This window comes from Bos taurus, chromosome 21 (genome assembly GCF_002263795.3).
Source record: "Bos taurus isolate L1 Dominette 01449 registration number 42190680 breed Hereford chromosome 21, ARS-UCD2.0, whole genome shotgun sequence".
NCBI classification, from domain to species: Eukaryota; Metazoa; Chordata; class Mammalia; order Artiodactyla; family Bovidae; genus Bos; species Bos taurus.
In genome coordinates, this window is record NC_037348.1 from 31,486,693 (window position 1) to 31,509,396 (window position 22,704).

At 37.1% G+C, this 22,704-nt stretch overlaps 1 protein-coding gene across 1 annotated transcript in view; it reads right to left on the reverse strand.

Moving 5' to 3' along the window:
- ETFA (electron transfer flavoprotein subunit alpha) overlaps positions 1-22,704 on the reverse strand; it is a 69,934-nt gene that overhangs the window by 15,389 nt on the left and 31,841 nt on the right. Inside the window, 1 exon segment of the mRNA NM_001075822.1 lies at positions 3,571-3,636. Within this exon segment, the coding sequence (NP_001069290.1) occupies positions 3,571-3,636 (66 nt within the window).

Below are 22,704 nucleotides of genomic sequence, written 5' to 3' on the forward strand. Positions count from 1 at the left end.
TAAAAATGAAAAATAAAATAAAATAAAATAAAAACTTAGAAGTGCAAAAAACAAAACAAAACAAAAAAATCTCTTGCTTTGTCAGCACATGTGTCTCCTCAGACAATTCATTTCTGAGTGTTAGACAAGAGCCCAGTTTCGGGCCCTGGAAGGGGTCCCCCTTCTTACAACACTATTGCTACTATTAATAAAACATCAATAACAATGAAAAAAAAAAAAAAAGATGAAAAGAGTTGTAGAATTGGATAGTGATAATGGGTGCACAACATTATGAATGTATTTAATACCACTGTCAGTGTGTACATAGCTAATTTTACACTTAAAAATAATTAAGATGGTAAACTTTATGTTATGTACATTTTACCATGCAGAAGAATGTTTTAATGCAGTATACTAAAAATGTTGAATTTTCTGTATATAAATTAATAACCTGACTTAAACCAAACCAACCAAATATAACAGGAAATTTTTGTAGGTCATTGAAAATTTTTAGATATACTGAATAAAAACCACAGATAAAAAGTTTATTCATCCATTTTATATTTGGTGTGCTTTATTCAACAAGACAGAAGTCAACTTTGTCAAATCATGAGATATATATTATTAGAGTCAATTCTCAGCTTATTTCACTTATACAATGATCAGTATTTTTCCACCTATTAACAATATATATGTTTTAAACTTGTGACTATAAATGTTAGATTTCAACTTTAAAAAGTAACAAAGCCATTCCCTAATTCATAGGCTTTAAAGCTCAAACTATTTATTCTCTATATACTGCATTCCATTTAGCATTTTTAAATTACTATCCTGGGTCTACTGTGAGAATAGAAAAGTTAACTATCTAGTTGGCCTATTTAGTAAAGATGAATATTTAAAACAAAAAAGTTTAAGTCCTTATGTATGCAGCAAGTAAATGTAACAAAGTACTACGTCTCCTACAAAAACTACCACAAGTTCCTCTTAACTCCCACAAAATCTTTAAATGTAAAAGATTATAATGACAGATCAGTAACAGATTACAGAGAAACTGTCACTAAAAAACAGGTTATGTTTACACAATTATTCTATTAATAACAGATTTCTTTATACACTACAAATAGTTTGGTATTCCCCACAGATGCTTCTAACACCATTGCAATTAAAGTAAAATTAGACTTTTGACTCTAATATGGTGTTATTTTAATTAAAAAATGATAATTTTTGAATCTTTGGAAGTAAAATTAAGTACTTCCCTGCCTATTACTCCATCATATGAAAACAGGCAGAACACCTTTTTCAAGTATTTTGATACAGTCTAACTTAAAATATAGTCTGTATGATATATGTGTAAATTCCTCTAAAAGGGCCCCGAGGCCTGAATATTCCAGAATATCTGAAATTGGCACACACTGCAGTCCAGGTAACTACTGATCCAGAGAAACATGCCATATATATTAAAGTGTGGGCGAAGACTATAATATAGCATGGTTTCAATATATACCTCAAATCTAGTCACAAGGACAAACATTTTGAATCATAGGCATTGATTTGCATCGTGGTCTTTCTCTTCTGGGAATAAGTAGCCTGCTTCACAGCTACTAGCAGAGATTTATTTAATTAACGATGGTTAATGATTTCCTGGAGGCCACCTAGTCAAACATCTGACAGTTTAATCATCTGAAAGCTTTTTCATCCCACTATATAAAAGTTATTTTTAAAGAAAGAGCATGTAATTGTGGGCAAAGAACCACCATAGTATTTAAGAAAAAAGATTTTGGTCAGTTACAGAATTCTCAGGTTACTGAAAGAATATTCTTGAAATATCAACTGTAAATAATTATGATAAAATCTTGTTTGTATTCTAGGGCTCTTTTAATATGTTCTTATAAATTCATACTCTTCTTCCTTATAGACATTTTAAAGCACAGACTGTATTCAACCTTATTAATAGGTATACAGTTTATATGCAGAGCAGGCTCTGGGAGTTGGTGATGGATAGGGGAGCCTGGCGTGCTGCAGTCTATGGGGTTGCAAAGAGTCTGACACAACTGAGCGACTGAACTGAACTACCAGACTTAAACCAATCACTCTATCTATGGCTGCGTCAGGTCGGCTCTGTAGTTGTGGCACATGGGCTTCGTTGCCCTGCAGCATATGGGATCTTAGTTCCCTGTCTAGGGCTCGAACCCACATCCGCTGCATTGGAAAGCAAATTCTTAACTACTGGACCACCAGGGAAGTCCCAATCCTCCATTTTAGAACTTAGCCAAAATTACAATCTAAGACTGGTGTGTCTCCCACAAAAGAGTTATCACAGGGACTATGTCGTTTTCATTTAAGCAACTCCAGCATCTGTACAAAGTACATAGACTTAGTAAATATTTGTTGACTGGATGGACAGACAAATTATTGGCTCAAGTTTATTCTTACAGATTATTCCCCAACACGGGTCTCCTTAATTCAATTATTCCCTTTTTGCTTTGACATATACCATCTAGTCCATTTCTCCTCCAATCCAGCCCTGATGCCATGAACAAGAACTTTTACCAAGATCTTCTAGGCAGGCAGAGAGAGAAGCAAAATTCTAGATACGTCTGAACAGGCCCAGCTAAAAACATTTTTGAAGGTTGCCGGTGTTTATTGGTTTTTTTTTTCTTTACCCTCTAATGCAGCAATAACATTTTCCCCACTGGCACTGCTGCTTTCAGAGCTCAGTGAAGAATCCTGCCATCCAACTGTGAAATCTGACTGGTTTGGGGCCAATTCATTTAGAGGTTACAAGGAGGTAGTGCATGCATCTTTTCAAGTTAGAAGTTAAACCTATTAAAAGTTTTATTACCTTTTCTATCAAACTTCCATCTGAATGAATAAAAGCAGGAGTGTCAGAGGCATCTCTGACTTCATGAAAGACTAAGTTCATAATTCAAACTGTGCATTGTTATGCATGAATTAATGTGTCATATTCTGAAATGTATGTTCACAGAGTCATCACACAGGACTTCTAGATAAGAGTCCAAGCAGCAAGTTAAAATCAAGTGGCTCCTCTATATGCTGCATTTTTGACAATTACTAAGGTTCTGAGATGCTCCAATCCAAAATGTGTCAGTCACAATTTAGTAATGACCCAAGAAGACGGGCCTTGCTGATGTATGACGGTGGGACCGTTAGGGGACTAGGGTGAAACAGAGAACCAGGTATCAGTACACCATAAACTAGATAGTCAGAGCCTCATCAAGTTGTTTTCACCCCCTATTTTCCATCCACAAATTGTCAGAGCTGAAAGAGATCTTCCAACACGTGCATTTGGCAGACAAAGAACTGAGGTACAAACAAGACATGTCGGGGGGTAAGTCTGCAGGGGAGCGGGATTCAGGTTCACATCTCTTTCCATGATACACACGGCCTCTCCCACCAATGGTGCACCTTCAGGCAGGGCACAGTGGTGTATATACCTTCCAATCCCTAGGTTTGTGTTAACGTGAACGGTTCCACTACACACACTGTAACTACATGGAGGCATACCAGTGAAACCTACATTTTAAAATGTGAACACTTTTCCTCTTAGTATCATCACTGTTGTGTAGTTACCTTGCTGTCTTTCATCCCAGCTAAATGCTGGATGGCTCCAGATATTCCTACAGCAATATAAAGTTCCTGAAACAAAAGAGACCATATCATTAATATGCATTCATATATTACACCTTCCAAAGTACTTGCTATAACCAACCCAAGTCTTACGCCAGAAATATTTTAAATAAAACAGATGCAAATATGTATTACTTAAATTATGCCTTCCTTCTTCCCTGATCTCCCTAACCCATAGTGCACACTTACCTCTGAATTCATAAAGTAGTGGTGGAACAATAATATTGGATAATAAGAGTTTTTGAGCATTAACTGTGTGTTGACCACTGTGCTAAGCATTTCACATCAACTGTTTCACTTAATCTCACAATTTGCTGTGAGGCCGTACTTTCTGTCTGTGCTACTCATTTGGATACAGCTCTTCAACTCACCACCCTGCATGGAGCCATTAACAATATACACACATTTCATATTAACATATAAATACATATTAAAGTATACTTTGACTTAGCTATTTGCTTCTCATGGATATTTGTTGAAGTGGTAATCAAGAGTGTATTTATTAAGCTTCACATTTAGAAAAACCAAATATACAAATCAGTCTCAAGGGTCACACACACACACACACACAATCTCCTTAATTAAAAAATAACAGGTTTCTCACAGGCACAGAATGAACCTTTGTATTTCTAACGCCTAATAAACGGGTCCCTGCACTGCAGTTTCCCAGTAAATGTGGATGACAGTTGCACCTCTTCCTACCCCTCTGCTTCAACTAATTATAAAGGGAATGATGACTGCTCTCTGTACTTTATCTAAAAATTAAAACTCACTATCATCATGGAAAACCGATTTAATAAGTGCTTAATTAAAAATGCTTAGTTGCTCTGTCTACTAGGGATAATTAAAACCTCAGCTGAAAAGCTTTCCCCACACATAAACTGAACAAGCCCTGGCTTGGGTAGGGGGTGCCTCTTACCATGTAACCAGGCTGACACGACAGTTCTGTCACGACTGACAGCACAGTCTCTCCTCAACATGAGTAATGTGGAAGGTACTGCAGGTGGCTCTGTCACACAGTTTTATTACAGGGCCAAGACTTCAAAGTCAATGACAATGTCAGGCGGCCCCACTTTGTCTTCTGCATGGCCCGTAATCTAATTCATGAGCGCTAGAGCTTTTCTTTAAAAAGCTCTTCAACAGCCGACCTTTCTAAAAAGGCTCCTCAGGATGCTCTAACGTACACAGAGTTGAGGACCAGTAAAAGAGATGATCCTCAGCTCGTGAGCAGCTTGAAACCTGTAACTTGACCCAGCACATTGATAGCGAATCTCTGGGTCTTATCTTTAAAGGCATAAAGTGTCCACCGCTTCTAGAGCAGTAGGATACCCTTAAGTACTCTGGAAAGGATACAACCTAGTCCCCAATGTGAGTTAATCATCTAAAAATCTACAGTGAGCTGGGTTTGCTTTTCAATTCAACCTGCTCATTAGTTAATCATCAAAAGCCTGAAAATAGAAAAGAGCACTTAGGCCTAAAGAGTCTGTGTCTTAGGGTGGGGAGTACACTACTGCAGAGAGCAAAATGTAAGGGGTGAGGATAAAAAGCAATCCCATGATTTTATCTTAAACATAATCCAATGCATAAGTTATGACCATACACCTTTGGATAATACAGTAAGGCCTTGTTATTATACTCTTATCAGACAATGACACTTGTATGACTAATAAAGGAGCACTACTATTTTGAAAAAGCTCCAGTATTTTCCACTGAAGACTTTACAGGTAACTTCAATGGATAATTTTAACATCATTCAATTTATTCTGACCAGCATTTCTTTTAAGAGAGAACATTCATTAAATTATTAATCACAGTATACTTACTAAATCCTACGTTCAGGAAAACCAGGCCAAAAAGTTCTAATGTAAAGATTTTTAAAGTAAGTTATTTAGATAGACACTGTCTCACTAACCACACTTCGAAGTATGTTCTCAAACCATATATTGGAAGGGATCAATAGTTCTATAAAGGGGTCTTTCTGACATACATGTCTACATTAAAATTCAGCAAGTCTTAAAAGCCTCTCCATTTGCATTATAAAATGCTAATAAAAATGCTGATTCACTCTGGCACTAAACATCAACATAAATATGATATAAATGAAATTTACATTAAACCTCCTGAGAAATGACTACCGCTGGCTTTAACCATAAATGTCAGTAAAGAAATAACAGATTCTGGGCCAAAGGAAACCAAAGGTGGTTCCAGGGTCATTCCCACCTTTCTAAAAAGCATAAATTGTCCACACAGGTAAATTTTGACCTGTTCCTGACCAACAAGAACTTATTTTACTATCGTGCAAACACAGTTCTCTGAATAAATAAGAAAAGCTTTGAAACAACAGCCCTGAACGAGTCCTGAGATTTTGGCTGCTGTTCTGAGATCTGATGGCTCTCTAAGACAGGAAGAGAGGCTTGAGGCTTTTTTTCTTTTTCAGAAAACATGTACAGGCAATTAGACTACAGTCATAGGATGCTTCCTCACGGTTCAGAAAGCATTTCTGTATTTCAATAATAATAATTAGTATGTGCAAAACCCTCCACAGATGCTAATTTACGGAGCACTTTAGACACTGCTTCACAACATAACAAGGCAAACCCTGCCCTGAGGCACTTTCTTTCTAAATCGGATGGTAGGTAAAAAAATCTGGAGCGAAAATGAGAGGTGATGTTGGAGGGGGGAACAGCAATTAAGGGTTCAAAAAGAGGTGGGATTAAAGAAAGGAACAGACAGAAAAGGAAGGAGGGGTAGTCCTGGAGATAAAGTTCTAACAGCTTTCACAAAGGGAAAGAAACTTAACTAGAGTAAGAAACTGGACGAAGGACAGCTGGTAGCAGTCTGGGTTAATCATCCTGCAATTCAAGGATGGAGAGGACGGTGGGAAGTAAAGCCATAGGCTTGGTAAAGAAGGGGCAGCACCTACTTCAAGTTCTGGCAAAAGAAAGGACAAATCCCTCTTTCTTTGCCAAGACCTAAAAAAGACTACAGCTGTAGCCTCATCCAAAGAACTCAGGAGCAGATGTCTACACTAGAGTGTGCTCAGATAACACAGGAATAGGGCTTGGAGACTGCTGCACCCAGTGTGGTTAACAGAGGTTTGCAAGAGGAGTATATCACTGCCGTTTAGAAGTTTAGAACCTAGGCTCTGGAATCTCACTGCCTATGCTGAAATAAATGCCAGCTCAGCCACCTAACAGACCTTTGACCGTGAGCCAATTATTTAATCTCTCTATGCCTCAGCTTGCTCATCTGAATAACTGGGATTGTAAGGCTTCAATCCTTAGCACAGAATCTGGTTTCCCAAGACACTGGTGTACCACTCAAGAACTGAGATTTATTCAAACACTGATTTTCTCAGCCCACTCAGTGACTAGTAGACTCCTGGGGTGGTCCCAGGGCTACCATATACAGCTGAGCAGGCTGTAATCTGAACAACTCTGGAGGGAAGCATCATTCATATCATAGTCATTATAGATCTGCATTTTTATTACAATAATTTTCCAACAGATGGCAGTAAAGTAACTAGAGAAAGGAGTATTTTTTCCCTTATTCATACAGAAGAGTTGTATGGACTAGCAGAAGTACAGGACAGCAAGAATCCCCTGTGGTACACACTCTAGAAGCTCGCAGTCAAACAACACAGGTTAAGGTAAGATCGTAAAAATCCGGGTGTGACAGAGCTCTGGGCTCTTATGCAACCCCTTACTTTCCATTCCTGCCAACAAGAAGCGGAATGGCCTTTAGAAGCAGGAAGCAGTTTGGGGGATGATGGTTCTCTGGAGTAATTTCTGTCCTTTGCCAAACAGGAGTCTACTTTTACAGCCTATCCCATCTGTTCCTGCTCCTTAGTCCTTCAAACAAAACACGCTTTTAGAAGAGGTTTTACTAGTCTGAGCATGATGACAAATCTGTATGTCTGAGAATTGAAAGACTGAAATGAAATCTTAACACTTTTACAGAAATCTAACCAACCTGGGGAATCAACATGGTCAGAGTATTCTCTGATGCATGATTTGGGTTTTGGCTGCTTTCTTCCGAAAGTATTTGCTAACATCACTCTCCTGCTTCACTCAAATCTTGGGCAGGAAATCCGGAATTCCAAGAGCATGTATTTCTGAGTCCTGCTCTCCAGAAGATCCTGGTGCAGATGCTAAGGAGAAAAGTGTTTCTTACTTGCACGCTGTGATTTTTACCTAACACTATTAAATCCAAAAGAGATATATAATATAAAAATATTGTAAGCCACATACTTTAAAATTTTCTATTAGCCTCATTAAAGTGAAACGAAATAGGTGAAACCAATTTTAATAATATAATCTCAATTAAATCTAGCCACATTTCAAGTGCCCAATATCGACATGTAACTTCATCATTATCACCGTGCTAGACAGCCAAAGATCCAAGATAATTTAAGAACAAGCTAAAGAAGGGAATTCCCTGGAGGTCCAGTGATTAGGATCGTACTTCCACAGACCAGAGACCAGATTCAATCCCTGGTCAGGGAACTAAGATCCCACAATCCGTGAGGTTCTGACAAAACAAACAAACAAACAAAAAACCAAAGTAAAGAAGAGCCTTCTTGTAAGCTCTATGAGGTACTGCAGAGCATGACAGTAAGACCTCAAGACAGAATGACATTAGCATCTTGTGTTAGCTTTGCTTTTATTGGCTCAGAATAAGATCATAAAAGGAAAGTCAGCAGAATGACAAGGCTGAAGATTAAATAAGGGAGCAGTCAATAGAGAAACACATAGATGACTCAAATCCACCAATTTTCAGGTATGGTAGACCATTATAAGAAAACCCAGATGAAAATGGCTGGTTTAAAACAGTAAATTTATACTCTGAAACTGATAATCAAATTTTGTTCTCTAGTAAGATACTCTTTCTTAAAATTTTAGAAAAACCTGAAGACTCTACCCTGAAAGGCTCACACTTCTCAAAAAAGCATACGGGCACACCCTGGAGACTTTGCACGTTCCAGACTACTGCAGTAAAGCGAGCGGTGCAATAAAACAAGTCACAAGAAGTTTTTGGTTTCCTAGTGTATATAAAAGTTATGTTTACACTACACTGTAGCCTATTAAGTGTGCAACAGCACTATGTCTAAAGAAACAACATATCTACCTACATTTTTTAAATGTTATTTTTAAATTAAATGCCTGCAGCTAATAGGATTGTTGGGATTATTAAGTAACACAATGCATGTGAAGTGCTCAAAATATGAGCCATTACTATTAATGCTATTCTTATTACTGAATGATCACTAAATCTTTAAACCAGAAGGCATTAGACAACCAACTGCCACATAAATCCCACTTTAAACTACTTGAGTGGTTTACTATTGTGATAGTAACTATCACTATATTAAGAGAAGTTGCTATTTAACTTGATACAATTCTTCTACTAGCTGTAAAGTTTGAATTCAGCCCAACTTTCTAGACAGTGCTGGCTGGCCTAGAAAGTTGAGGTGAGTTTCTTCACAAAATTCTAACATAATCTTCATACAGGGATACATGGCCCAGAGACAGCTACCAAGACATATCAAATTTGTCATACAAAAAATAATATATCAAGTTGAAATTACATCTTTTTTCCTAGAATTGGAACAGTATTCAGCCTGCAGCAACTTCTGTACTGCTTAAACAAAGTAGAAATGAAAGATTTAAATGTTTACTTTTATGTTTATATAAAAATATGACTATGAGAAGAGTGGTTAAATCTGGAGCTTTCAGAGCAGAAAAACTAAGCCAGTATTTCTTCGCCTCTTTAAAAATCAGGTTTAAAATTCCTTTTCTACAAAGTCTCGCTTTCCAGATTGGGGAAGGAATGTAAAAAGCTACATTTATTTGAAGATAAAAAGTTTAAAGACATCATATAAGTAGTTCTATTAAAAACTAGAATTCAGCAATCCTACGTATGTGCTTAAAAACAATACCGTAAGACTGCCTCGGATGAAACAAATTTTACAGAATGGCACGTGCTCTTAACATTGTTTACTCAGAAGACTACAGAGGCATAACCTTAAACAGCAACTGTTACAACAGCTAAAACACAACACACATACCCAGGACAAATGCCAGGTTAGGAGTTAAATGTAATTCATCACAGGAAATAATGAATGTCTCTTTGAGAAGTAGATTAACCGAACTATATTTTCTAATTACTGCAAGTCTCTTGTGCATTAATATTGCTATATTTCATCCTGCTACTCATTTAAAAGGCCAAACTATTTCCTCTGTTTGCCAAATTGTTTTTAAGTCTCTCCTCTTTTTGGAAGAGGCCCCAAAATGCAAAGCACAACTGTGGCTCTTCTCTCAAACAGCTGTCTGCCTGTATTATGAAATTCTCAGACAGGTTTATGCCTCAACTGAGTTTCAAATGAATACAGAACTTTATGCATATTCCTGATATGAAGCTGAAGGTATGTCTCAACCATCAGATAATGCTCCTATACTAGGACTAACTTAGATTGTATCAGTATTTGAGATGGCACGTTAATCATCACAACTACATGAATTGTCTATAATATGCCAGTCACCATACTCTATATACATTATCTCACTTCACTATGACAATAACTCTAAGGGGTGGAAATTTTTCTCATTTTATAGAACAGAAAGCACAGGCTCAAGGAGGCTTGATGAGTCATTCAAAGTTACACACACCTAGTAAAAGGCAGGCTTCTTAACCTTTGAGTTTAAGTTCAGTACTTCCACTACACCACAAATAACTCAATATTGTGACAGTGCTATTAATACCCTTTAACTGAAGTCACTAGTTTATTAAAACTCCAGTAAATATATTTATCATGGAGAAAAATCAGTAAAACAAGATGAGATGAACAGCTAACATAAGGTTATATGAAAAAAAAAAAGTATCAATTTTAGCTAACATTAGTTTTCACCCCATGTTACTAGATGTATCAGTTGATAGCTTATTTCTGAGTTCCTCATCCTGAATTAGGACATAAGCTACAACCTTTGATTTATCTAATGACCAGTTAGTTGCACATCAACTGAAATGCCTCTAATACAAATGCTTCACACAAAGGCACTGGCTACAAGGCCGTCAAGAAGACGACTCATGGAAGAGGCAAGACTTGGAAACCATTTCTTGTTTGTTGATGTCTTTGATGTTTAGCTTATGTAACCTATACAGAAAACTAACACTTTGGATAAAAACTTTCACCTGGCTTTCGATGAAGTCAATATCTGGTTCCAATAACTTTAATGGAAAAGGTCTAGAAACAAAATCAGAAAACTCATTTAAAAGAAACCTCTGTAGGTTTCTCATATGAATAGATATTCCACGGCTCAGTAGATGGACTTGGTGCTTAATTAGGCAGAGAATACATAGCTTGGGTTTTTTAGTCCAAGGTGTTTTAAAATCCTAAATTCATCCACAGATCGGAGTTCCTCTATATTCTTTTTACTGGCCCACCTTTCCCCCTAGAGAAGCCAATTAAATGTCATCTTCACGACCAGTCTAGTTATAATATGACCAAAGCAAGTGGTAATTTATACTTCTAGCATAGGTTTCATCACTCAGTCACTCAGTCATGTCTAACTCTTTGGGACTCTGGACTATGGCCCATCAGGCACCTCTGTCCATGGGATTTTCCAGGCAAGAATGCTGCAGTGGGTTGCCATTTCCTCCTCCAGGGGATCTACCTGACCCAGGGATCAAACCTGTGTCTCCCGCACTGGCAGGTAGATTCTTCACCACTAAGCCACCTGGAAACCCCACGCTGCTTCATTACGTGCCTTATTATTTTTGTTCAAAGTATAAGTTTAGTAACCCAGTTTCTCAAATACAAAGTTAAAAGATTTTTTTTTAATGGACAGTAACTAACTATATTGTGATTTAGAATTCAAAAGTTTAAATGTAAACCAAAAAAGGTGAAATTTCAGCTCTTGGTCTTTAAATACTGTTTTTAAATGTAGGTTTTGATTACATGATGCATAGAATCTGACACAAATTTTTCTTAATAGAGTATTTTTACAATAAAATATAACTTTTAATACTTAACTATTTTGCATGTAAATGTTTTGCATTTAGGTAATTAGCTTCTATACTAAATGCACAGATTTTCTATTGCAGGAAGACTTTCTTCAAGGACACCTAGAATGGCAGAAAGCAGTCAGTGTGTGTGTGTGTGTGTGTGTGTAGGCCATGCCCCACGGCTTGTGAGATTAGTTCCCCAACCAGAGACCGAACCTGTGCCCCCTGTAGCAGAAGTGCAGAGTACTCACCACTGGATGACCAAGGAATTCCTAGGTATAATATAAAATTACTCAGATGATTAAATTACACTGAAATATTTGGGTGTACAACATCCAATTACTTAGAAATATAATTAGTAGATTATAAAGCTTTGCATTTTTAGCAATCAAATAAAAAGTTTAAGATTTTCATCAGTAAGGTTTAATTGATCTAATGGCTAAATTATATATACCTATACAGAATTTTGTAAGAGTAAGGAAACTCTAAGGTTATCTATGCATTTGTTGTTATTGTTCAGCTGCTAGTTCATGTCCAACTCTATATGACCCCATGGACTACAGCACGCCAGGCTTCTTTGTCCTTTGCCATCTCTCAGAGTTTCCTCAAATTCATGTCCAATGAGTCGGTGACGCCATCCAACCATTTTATCCTCTGTCGCCCCCTTCTCCTCCTGCCCTCAATCTTTCCTAGCATCGGGTTCTTTTCCAATGAGTCAGCTATTTGCATCAGATGGCCAAAGTACTGAAGCTTCAGCTTCAGCATCCGTCCTTCCAATGAATATTCAGGGCTGATTTCCTTTAGGATTGACTGGTTTGATCTCCTTGCTGTCCAAGGGACTCTCAAGAGTCTTCTCCGGCACCACAATTCAATGCACAATATCTAATTCTATGCACAATATCTATGTCATTGATAAAAAAAATAGAGGCCTGAAGAACCAAGCTGGCAATAGAACCTGACTTTAAAGTACTATTCTTTTCACTCAAGTTACCTCATTCCCAAAATGAAGGTCATTCCCAAAAAGAAGGTCACTGTTTGTGCATAGCCTTTCTTGATGATTACTTAATCTAAAACAATAAAGATAGTTTCTATGCCAAGAAGCTCATGAAAGCTACATAGTAACTAGAGAAAAACAGCTTGGAGGCTCTTCAAAAAGCTAAACAAAGACTTATCATGTGGCCCAGCAATCCCAGGCCTAACTTACCACCCAAAAGAATTTAAAGCAGGAACTTAACATAATTATATGCAAATGTTCAAAGCAGCATTATTCACAATAGCCAAAAGGTAAAAATGACCAAAGTATCTATCAACAGATAAATAAAATATTCATGGAATATTATTAAAATATTTTTCAGCCATAAAAAGGAATGACATTCTGACATATGCTACAATAAGGATTAAACCTGAACATATGCTAAAAGAAGACACTCACAAAAGGACAAATATTGTATACGATTCACTCTTAAAATATCCAGCATAGTGAACTCATAGAGACATAAAGTAGATTAGGGATTACCAGAGCCTGAGGTTGGAAGGAATGGAGAACTACTGCTTAATGGTTACACAGTTTCTTTTTTGGGGTGATGAAAAATTTGGAGTATATACAGAGGTTATGGTTGTACAATATTCTGAATATAAATGATGTCTCTGAGTTATACACTTAAATATGGTTGCAAATTTCATTAGATTTTTACCACAATAAAGTCATCAGGAAGTAATTTCCTTGACAGAATCCTTTATACAATTCTCCATCTTCAAAACACTTAATTCTAGAATCCTGTTTTAATAACTATCAAAATTATCCAGGCCAGAACACTGGAGTGGGTAGCCTTTTCCTTCTCCAGGGGATCTTCCCAACCCAGGGATCGAATCCAGGTCTCCCACATTGCTGGCGGATTCTTTACCAGCTGAGCCATCAGGGAAGCCCATAAACAGTTCCAACGTAACATTAAAAAATAACAATATGGGAAACCAGGTAAAAGACTTATGGGAATTCTCTGTACTATTTTTGCCATTTTTCTGTAAATCTAAAACTGTTCTGAAAAAAAGCAACTTGAGTTCTCTATGAGCTCAGCCCAAATTACACAAAAACTCCTTGAACCACCTTTTAAAGGTCTAAGAATCTGAGCAGAGCTAATAACGTAGAAAAGGGAAATGCTTATAAGAGTAAATTTACTATTCATCCAACCTTACTAGAGACCATATAAATAACTTCACTTTAAGGAAATGGAAAGCATTCCCTTGCCCCTAATCCATTTCCCAAATTCCTTCTCAGACTAACTTTAGTTAATATTAATATATAAATATATTAAACTAAAATACTAAAATGTTCTTTTATACAAGATCTTAGTACTCATATCTTTGGCTCTAAAATAAACATGAGGATTGAATTACATATGCTAAATGATCAACTATCATTGAATAAACATTTCCTTCTAGTACAGTGTTTTATTTTCTCTGACATTAATGTGCATGATTATCTTATCTGAAGCGATACATGAGGAAAAACATTAGCTTTTATATGAAAGGGCCAAAAATACAGTTAGAATAAGAATAGAAATTTAGAACAGTTTTATTCAAATTGCCACACCAAGATAGCTACAACAAAGATTTGCTGTCTACTCTTACTGATTTTCATACCAGCTGTTAAATTAGATTGATCATCTACAAGGCACGTCAATTTATATCAGTGGAATCTTTTATAAAAGTTCTAATATATACATAAAAAATTCAACAGACTCTCCAAAACTTAAAAAATTAATTTTATATACTAAATGGTAATGGATAAGAAAACTTGACTGACACTGGTTCTTTTGGAATAAATATTTAGAGAAAACAGTCTAATAAAAATTAGTTAAGAAAATGAAGCAAAGACACAATTACAACTAACTTTCAGCAAATAAGTTTTTAACTACTGCACAACCAAACTATCTATACATCCAAACCACAGTTTGTTAGTTCTTCAACTTCTCCTTTGTCACTTTAAGCTCCACTGTAAGGGCTTTGATCATGCAGGCCATGTAATTACCTTTAAGGAGCATGCTTAGGGTGTTTTCTGCACTACAGGTCCATACAGCATTTCTCTTTGTCCTCTTGGGAACAGAACATCAATTGCTTTCAGCTAAATGCACTCACATATGAATATTTTAGTACAATTTAATGCTTCTATACCAACCCCAAAGGAATAAAGCATCAATTTGTGAACACCATTTTCTTAGAGTTAAAAGCCAAGCTGGATAATGCAGTATGAAAGGGGTTGTCACTCTTTAGCTTTTTAGCAAGTCAGAAAAGCAGTCCATAAATTCAGTCCCAGCTGTGTACAAATAACTCCCATAAAGTTTGTTCATACACAGACTTTTCAACATTAGTGAATTTTCTTCAAAAGAACTCAGAAAAAATTTCTTATCTTAGTAAATTCTCCCCAAAACTGCTTTATTGAGTAAGTACTCATCAAGTCAGAATTATAAATGAACCACTAATCTGTTAGTAAAATACCAAAATACAGACAAAGTAATCTACTTCCACTAAGTAAAAAAACACACTTCTCTGGCAGGACGTAACAGAAACTCTTTGACTGCAGTATGTTTATACGTTTGAATGGTGAGGTAGGTAAAGTCATCAATGGGGCTTCTAAAAGGTAATCCAGAAAAAAAGTTAAATGGGAACTACTACCAACTATGTCAAGGCTAAAAAAGCCATATTTATTAAATTCTAGTCATAGCATAAATCTGACACTCTGTTAAGCTCAACACATGTTAATTAATGCCCTAATAAAATCCAATGAAATTATCAGATAACAGTAAAGAATGCAATACCTGTTCATGATTTCAAAACAAAAAAACCTCTAACAAACTAGATTTATAATACTAATTCACGATTATAAATAGTGTATTAATTCACAGTACTCATACTATATGCCAGGCACAGTTTTAAGTGTTTGACACAGACCAATGCTTTAAATCTTCAGAACTACATACGAAGTACAGACTGTTACCATTGCCATTACACAGCTGAAAAAACGGTGGTACAGAGAAGCTAAGTGATCTGTCCAAGGCCACACAGAAAGCAAGTGGTAACACTAAGAACTGAATTCAGGCAACCTGGCTACAGAGTCTGGACTGCTAACCATTTTTATGGTTAGCATAACCATAAAACCATACATGATATGACACAATGTATTGTAGGAAACTGCTTTAGGAGCACTCCTAGTGGTGAAACACTAGAATACCCTTGAAAATAAGAGACAGGGATGTTTGTCAATCAACATTCCAAATATGGAGCTTGACAAATTAATTCTAAAACTGTGGGAAAAGACAGAGAGTCAAGAATAGCTGAGACAATTCTGGAGAAGAATGGGAGAGATGGGTATTGCCCAAGTAGGAAATTTTATTACAAAGCTCTAGAAGCAGTTTTGGTACAATGATAAACAACTGACAGACAAAACACAGAATGCAGAAAGAGACTTCTGCGTATATGTAAACTTGATGTGTAAAAGGTCTGGAGCAGAAGAAAATGCGTAATAAACGATTAGCTACATGAGGAAAAATTAAATAGTTACTTCATACCAAACAAACAATTAAATCAAGTAGATTAACTGAGTGTGAAATATGAAAAGCAAAACTTTAATAAAACTTTTAAGAAAAAAAATACAGGTTAATATTGTTAAGACTTTCTCTTAGCAGAGATCCTTTTAAATAAAACACCAAAAAAAGTATATATCAAAAAGGAAAAAACGTTCAACCACATTAAAATTAAAAGCTCCTGTTTATTAAAAAAAAAAAAAAGATTCAGAAAACAAAGATAGTCATAACTGAGAGAAAATATATATAACACACATAACCAACAAAAGATTAATATTCAGAATACATAAAAGAACTCCCAAAATTGTTAAGAAGATAGGCAAAAAATAGGCAAAAAAGATATGAACGAGAAATTCAGAGGGGGGAAAAAACCATGAATGAAAGATTCCTTACTCGTAATCAGGGAAAAGCAAATTTAAAAGCACAGTGAGATTTCATGCCCATTAGACTAGCAAAGCTTTTAAAAAATTGTAGTAAAATATACCTAACATAAAATTTACCATTTTAATCATTGGTAAGTGTTCTGTGGCATTAAGTATGTTTGCCTTGTTGTGTAATCACCACCATTATCTATCTTTGGAACCATCATCTACCTCTTCAACTGCAAAAGATGTTAAAAAAAAAAAAAAAAAAACTGAAAATACCAAAATACAGCAAGGATGAGAATGAAGGTAAATTTTATAAGCTGTTGAGAAGCAGTATGTCAATATCTGGTAAAGCCAGACATTTACTATACGTAATTAAGCAATTTCACTCTTATGCATACTTCTCTAGGGAAACACGAACATACAAGGAAACATTTTTTAAGAATTTTCACAGCAACATTACTTGTAATAGCAAGAAATTATAGACCACCTAAATAAACATCCATTAATGGAAAAATGGTGGAAGTATGATATATTTATAAAATAGAATGCCATACATTAATGAAACACAAATGAAAACTGCTACCTTCTTTAAATGAATGAATCTCACAAACAAAATTGACTAAAAATAGAATAAAGAACACAGTCAACAAAGTGGGTATAGACGGAATATACCTTTATCATAGGGCCTCCCTTGTGGCTCAGCTCATAAAGAATCTGCCTGCAATGAGGAAGACCTGGGTTTGATCCCTGGGTTGGGAAGATCCCCTGGAGAAGGGATAGGCAATCCACTCCAGTATTCCAGAATTCCATGGACTGTATAGTCCATGGGGTTGCAAACAGTCAGATATGACTGAGTGACTTTCACTTCACTTCACCTTTATAATAAAGGTTACATATGACAACCCCACAGGTAACATCATACTCAACAATGAAAAGTTGAAAGTTTTTCTTCTAAGATTAGGGACAAGACAAGGATGTACTCTCTCATCACTCTCATTTGACACAGTGTTAAAAGTCCACACCAGTACAATTAGGCAAGAAAAAGAAATAGAAGGCATCCAAAGGCATTCCTTGGAATGGAAGAAGGAAAACTGTCTCTAATTGCAGGCAACATGGTATTATTATATAGAGAAAACGGTAAAGATACCACCAAAAAATTGTTAGTACTAATAGGTGAATTCAGTAAAGTTGCAAGATACAAAATCAACATACAGAAACGTGTTTTTATACACTAACAACAAACTATCAGAAAGTAAAATTAAGAAAACTACCCCATTTACAATTGCATCAAAAAGAATAAAATACCTAGGGGTGTATTTAACATAAGGAGGTAAAAGACTTGTACATGGAAATCTATGACACTGATGAAAGAAAATGATGAAGATACAAATAAATGGAAAGATACTCTGTGCTCATAGATTAAAAGAATTAATATTGTTAAAACATCCATACTGCCCAAAGCAATGTACACATAAAATGCAATTCCTAACAAAACTCCAACAGCATTTTTCACAGAAATAAAGCAAACAATCCTAAAATGTATATGGAATCAAAAAAGACCTTGAATAATTAAGGTTATCTTGAAAGATTAAAAAACCTGGAGGCACCATATCAGAAATACATAATAGAATTTAAAGAGGAGCTACCCCACGTCCGAGGTCAGGGGCAGCTGCCGAGAAGAGCTACCCCACGTCTGAGGTCAGGGGTGGAGGCCAAGAGGAGCTACCACAGGCCTGAGGTCAGGGAGGCGGCCAAGAGGAGCGCCCGAGGTCAGGGGAGGTAGCAGAGAGGAGCAACCCCACCTCCAGGGAGCTGCTGCTGCGCGGGGACAGGACGGCCGAAAGGAGCTACTCCACGTTCAAGGTCAGGAGGCATGGCTGTGAGGAGATACCCCTCGTCCAAGGTAAGAAGCAGCAGCTGCACTTTGCTGGAGCAGCCGTGAAGAGATACCCCATGTCCAACGTAAGAGAAACCCAAGTAAGAAGGTAGGTGTTGCGAGAGGGCATCAGAGGGCAGACACACTGAAACCATAATCACAGAAAACTAGTCAATCTGATCACACAGACCACAGCCTTGTCTAACTCAATGAAAGTAAGCCATGCAATGTGGGGCCACCCAAGACAGAGGGTCATGTGGAGAGGTCTGAAAGAATGTGGTCCACTGGAGAAGGGAATGGCAAACCACTTCAGTATTCTTGCCTTGAGAACCCCATGAACAGTATGAAAAGGCAAAATGATAGGATACTGAAAGGGAACTCTCTGGGTCGGTAGGAGCCCAAAATGGCACTGGAGATCAGTGGAGAAATAACTCCAGAAAGAATGAAGGGATGGAGCCAAAGCAAAAACAATACCCAGTTGTGGATGCAACTGGTGATAGAAGCAAGGTCCGATGCTGTAAAGAGCAATATTGCGTAGGAACCTGGAATGTCAGGTCCATGAATCAAGGCAAATTGGAAGTAGTCAAACAAGAGATGGCAAGAGTGAATGTCAACATTCTAGGAATCAGCAAACTAAAATGGACTGGAATGGGTGAATTTAACTCAGATGACCATTATATCTACTACTGTGGGCAGGAATCCCTTAGAAGAAATGGAGTGGCCATCATGGTCAACAAAAGAGTCCGAAATGCAGTACTTGGATGCAATCTCAAAAACAAAAGAATGATCTCTGTTCATTTCCAAGGCAAACAATTCAATATCACGGTAATCCAAGCCTATGCCCCAACCAGTAACACTGAAGAAGCTGAAGTTGAACGGTTCTATGAAGACCTACAAGACCTTTTAGAACTAACACCTAAAAAAGATGTCCTTTTCATTATAGGGGACTGGAATGCAAAAGTAGAAAGTCAAGAAACACCTGGAGTAACAGGCAAATTTGGCCTTGGAGTAGAGAATGAAGCAGGGCAAAGGCTAATAGAGTTTTGCCAAGAGAACGCACTGGTCATAGCAAACACCCTCTTCCAACAACACAAGAGAAGACTCTACACATGGACATCACCAGATGGTCAACACTGAAATTAGACTGATTATATTCTTTGCAGCCAAAGATGGAGAAGCTCTATACAGTCAGCAAAAACAAGAGCGGGAACTGACTGCAGCTCAGATCATGAACTCCTTATTACCAAATTCAGACTTAAATTGAAGAAAGTGGGGAAAACCACTAGATCATTCAGGTATGACCTAAATCAAATCCCTTATGATTATACAGTGGAAGTGAGAAATAGATTTAAGGGACTAGATCTGATCGATAGAGTGCCTGATGAACTATGGATGGAGGTTCATGACACTGTACAGGAGACAGGGATCAAGACCATCCCCATGGAAAAGAAATGCAAAAAAGCAAAATGGCTGTCTGGGGAGGCCTTACAAATAGCTGTGAAAAGAAGAGAAGCGAAAAGCAAAGGAGAAAAGGAAAGATATAAGCATCTGAATGCAGAGTTCCAAAGAATAGCAAGGAGAGATAAGAAAGCCTTCCTCAGCAATCAATGCAAAGAAATAGAGGAAAACAACAGAATGGGAAAGACTAGAGATCACTTCAAGAAAATTAGAGATACCAAAGGAACACTTCATGCAAAGAGGGGCTCGATAAAGGACAGAAATGGTACGGACCTAATAGAAGCAGTAGATATTAAGAAGAGGTAGCAAGAATACACAGAAGAACTGTACAAAAAAGATCTTAATGACCAAGATAATCACAATGGTGTGATCACTGACCTAGAGCCAGACATCCTGGAATGTGAAGTCAAGTGGGCCTTAGGAAGCATCACTACGAACAAAGCTAGTGGAGGTGATGGAATTCCAGTTGAGCTATTCCAAATCCTGAAAGATGATGCTGTGAAAGTGCTGCACTCAATATGTCAGCAAATGTGGAAAACTCAGCAGTGGCCACAGGACTGGAAAAGGTCGGTTTTCATTCCAATCCCAAAGAAAGGCAATGCCAAAGAATGCTCAAACTACCGCACAATTGCACTCATCTCACACACTAGTAAAGTAATGCTCAAAATTCTCCAAGCCATGAACTTCCATACGTGAACCATGAACTTCCAGATGTTCAAGCTGGTTTTAGAAAAGGCAGAGGAACCAGAGATCAAGTTGCCAACATCCGCTGGATGATGGAAAAAGCAAGAGAATTCCAGAAAAACATCTTTTCTGCTTTATTGACTATGCCAAAGCCTTTGACTGTGTGGATCACAATAAACTGTGGAAAATTCTGAAAGACATGGGAATACCAGACCACCTGACCTGCCTCTTGAGAAACCTATATGCAGGTCAGAAAGCAACAGTTAGAACTGGACATGGAACAACAGACTGGTTCCAAATAGGAAAAGGAGTACGTCAAGGCTGTATATTGTCACCCTGCTTATTTAACTTCAATGCAGAGTACATCATGAGAAATGCTGGGCTGGAAGAAGCAGAAGCTGGAATCAAGATTGCCGGGAGAAATATCAATAACCTCAGATATGCAGATGACACCACCCTTATGGCAGAAAGTGAAGAGGAACTAAAAAGCCCCTTGATGAAAGTGAAAGAGGAGAGTTAAAAAGTTGGCTTAAGGCTCAACATTCAGAAAATGAAGATCATGGCATCCAGTCCCATCACTTCATGGGAAATAGATGGGGAAACAGTGGAAACAGTGTCAGAGTTTATTTTTGGGGGCTCCAAAATCACTGCAGATGGTGATTGCAGCCATGAAATTAAAAGATGCTTACTCCTTGGAAGGAAAGTTATGACTAACCTAGATAGCATATTGAAAAGCAGAGATATTACTTTGCCAACAAAGATCCATCTTGATGCTATGGTTTTTCCGGTGGTCATGTATGGATGTGAGAGTTGGACTGTGAAGAAAGCTGAGTGCCAAAGAATTGATGCTTTTGAACTGTGGTGTTGGAGAAGACTCTTGAGAGTCCCTTGGACTGAAAGGAGATCCAACCAGTCCATCCTAAAGGAGATCAGTCCTGGGTGTTCTTTGGAAGGACTGATGCTGAAGCTGAAACTCCAGTACCTTGACCACCTAATGCGAAGAGTTGACTCATTGGAAAAGACCCTGATGCTGGGAGGGATTGGGGGCAGGAGGAGAAGGGGACGACAGAGGATGAGATGGCTGGATGGCATCACCAACTCGATGGATGTGAGTCTGAGTGAACTCCGGGAGTTGGTGATGGACAGGGAGGCCTGGCGTGCTGCGATTCATGGGGTCTCAAAGAGTCGGACACGACTGAGAGACTGAACTGAACTGAACTGAAGGTAACTATAGTCTAACAAAAATTAATAATTAATTAATAAAATAACTATTAATTTCAAATGAATAAACATTTTAAAAAGTTCTCAAATGAATAAACATTTTAAAAATTCCTAAGTTTGTATCTCTAATACAATACACATCACTGCCTATGAACCAAATAAACAAAAGCTCTTTGAGGGCCCTCAACAAATTTTAAAAGGAGTCCCAAGACAAAAATGTTGAGAACCATTGTACTACACACATAATGAAACAGGAAAATGTGAAAACTACAATCAAAGGTTATCAACCCTGAAATAACCAAGAACTTGGAATTAGAACACAAGAATTTAAAAACAGCTATTACAAGTATGGTCAAGGATGTAAAGAAAGATACCTATAATGTTTGAACAGATAAGAAACCTCAGCAGAGAAATGAAACTATAAAAAGAACCAAATGAAAATCTAGAACTAAAACATACAAAATAAATTTCCTAGCTGGGTTTAATAGCGTATCAGAAATTATAGAAGAGTCAGTAATCTTGAAGGTAAGTCAATGAAAATTATTCAGTCTGAAGAGCAGAGGGAAAAAAGATGAAAAGGAATGAGCAAAACTTAAATAATCTACAGAAGAATATAAAGATATCTAAAATATGAGCAACTGGAGTCCTAGAATAAAAGTAGAGGAAAAAAAGGTGGCTCAGTGTCCTATAAATGCTAAGTCAATAGGCCAAACCTGGACCGCCACCTGTTTCTGTATATAAAGTTTTAATGGAATACAACTCATTAATTTATTTACAATCTATGGCTGCTCCTGCTCTACAACCGAAGAGTTAAGTAGTTATGACAGACACTCTATGGCCAATAAAACCAAAAATACTTGCTGTGTGATTTACAGATAGCTTGTTC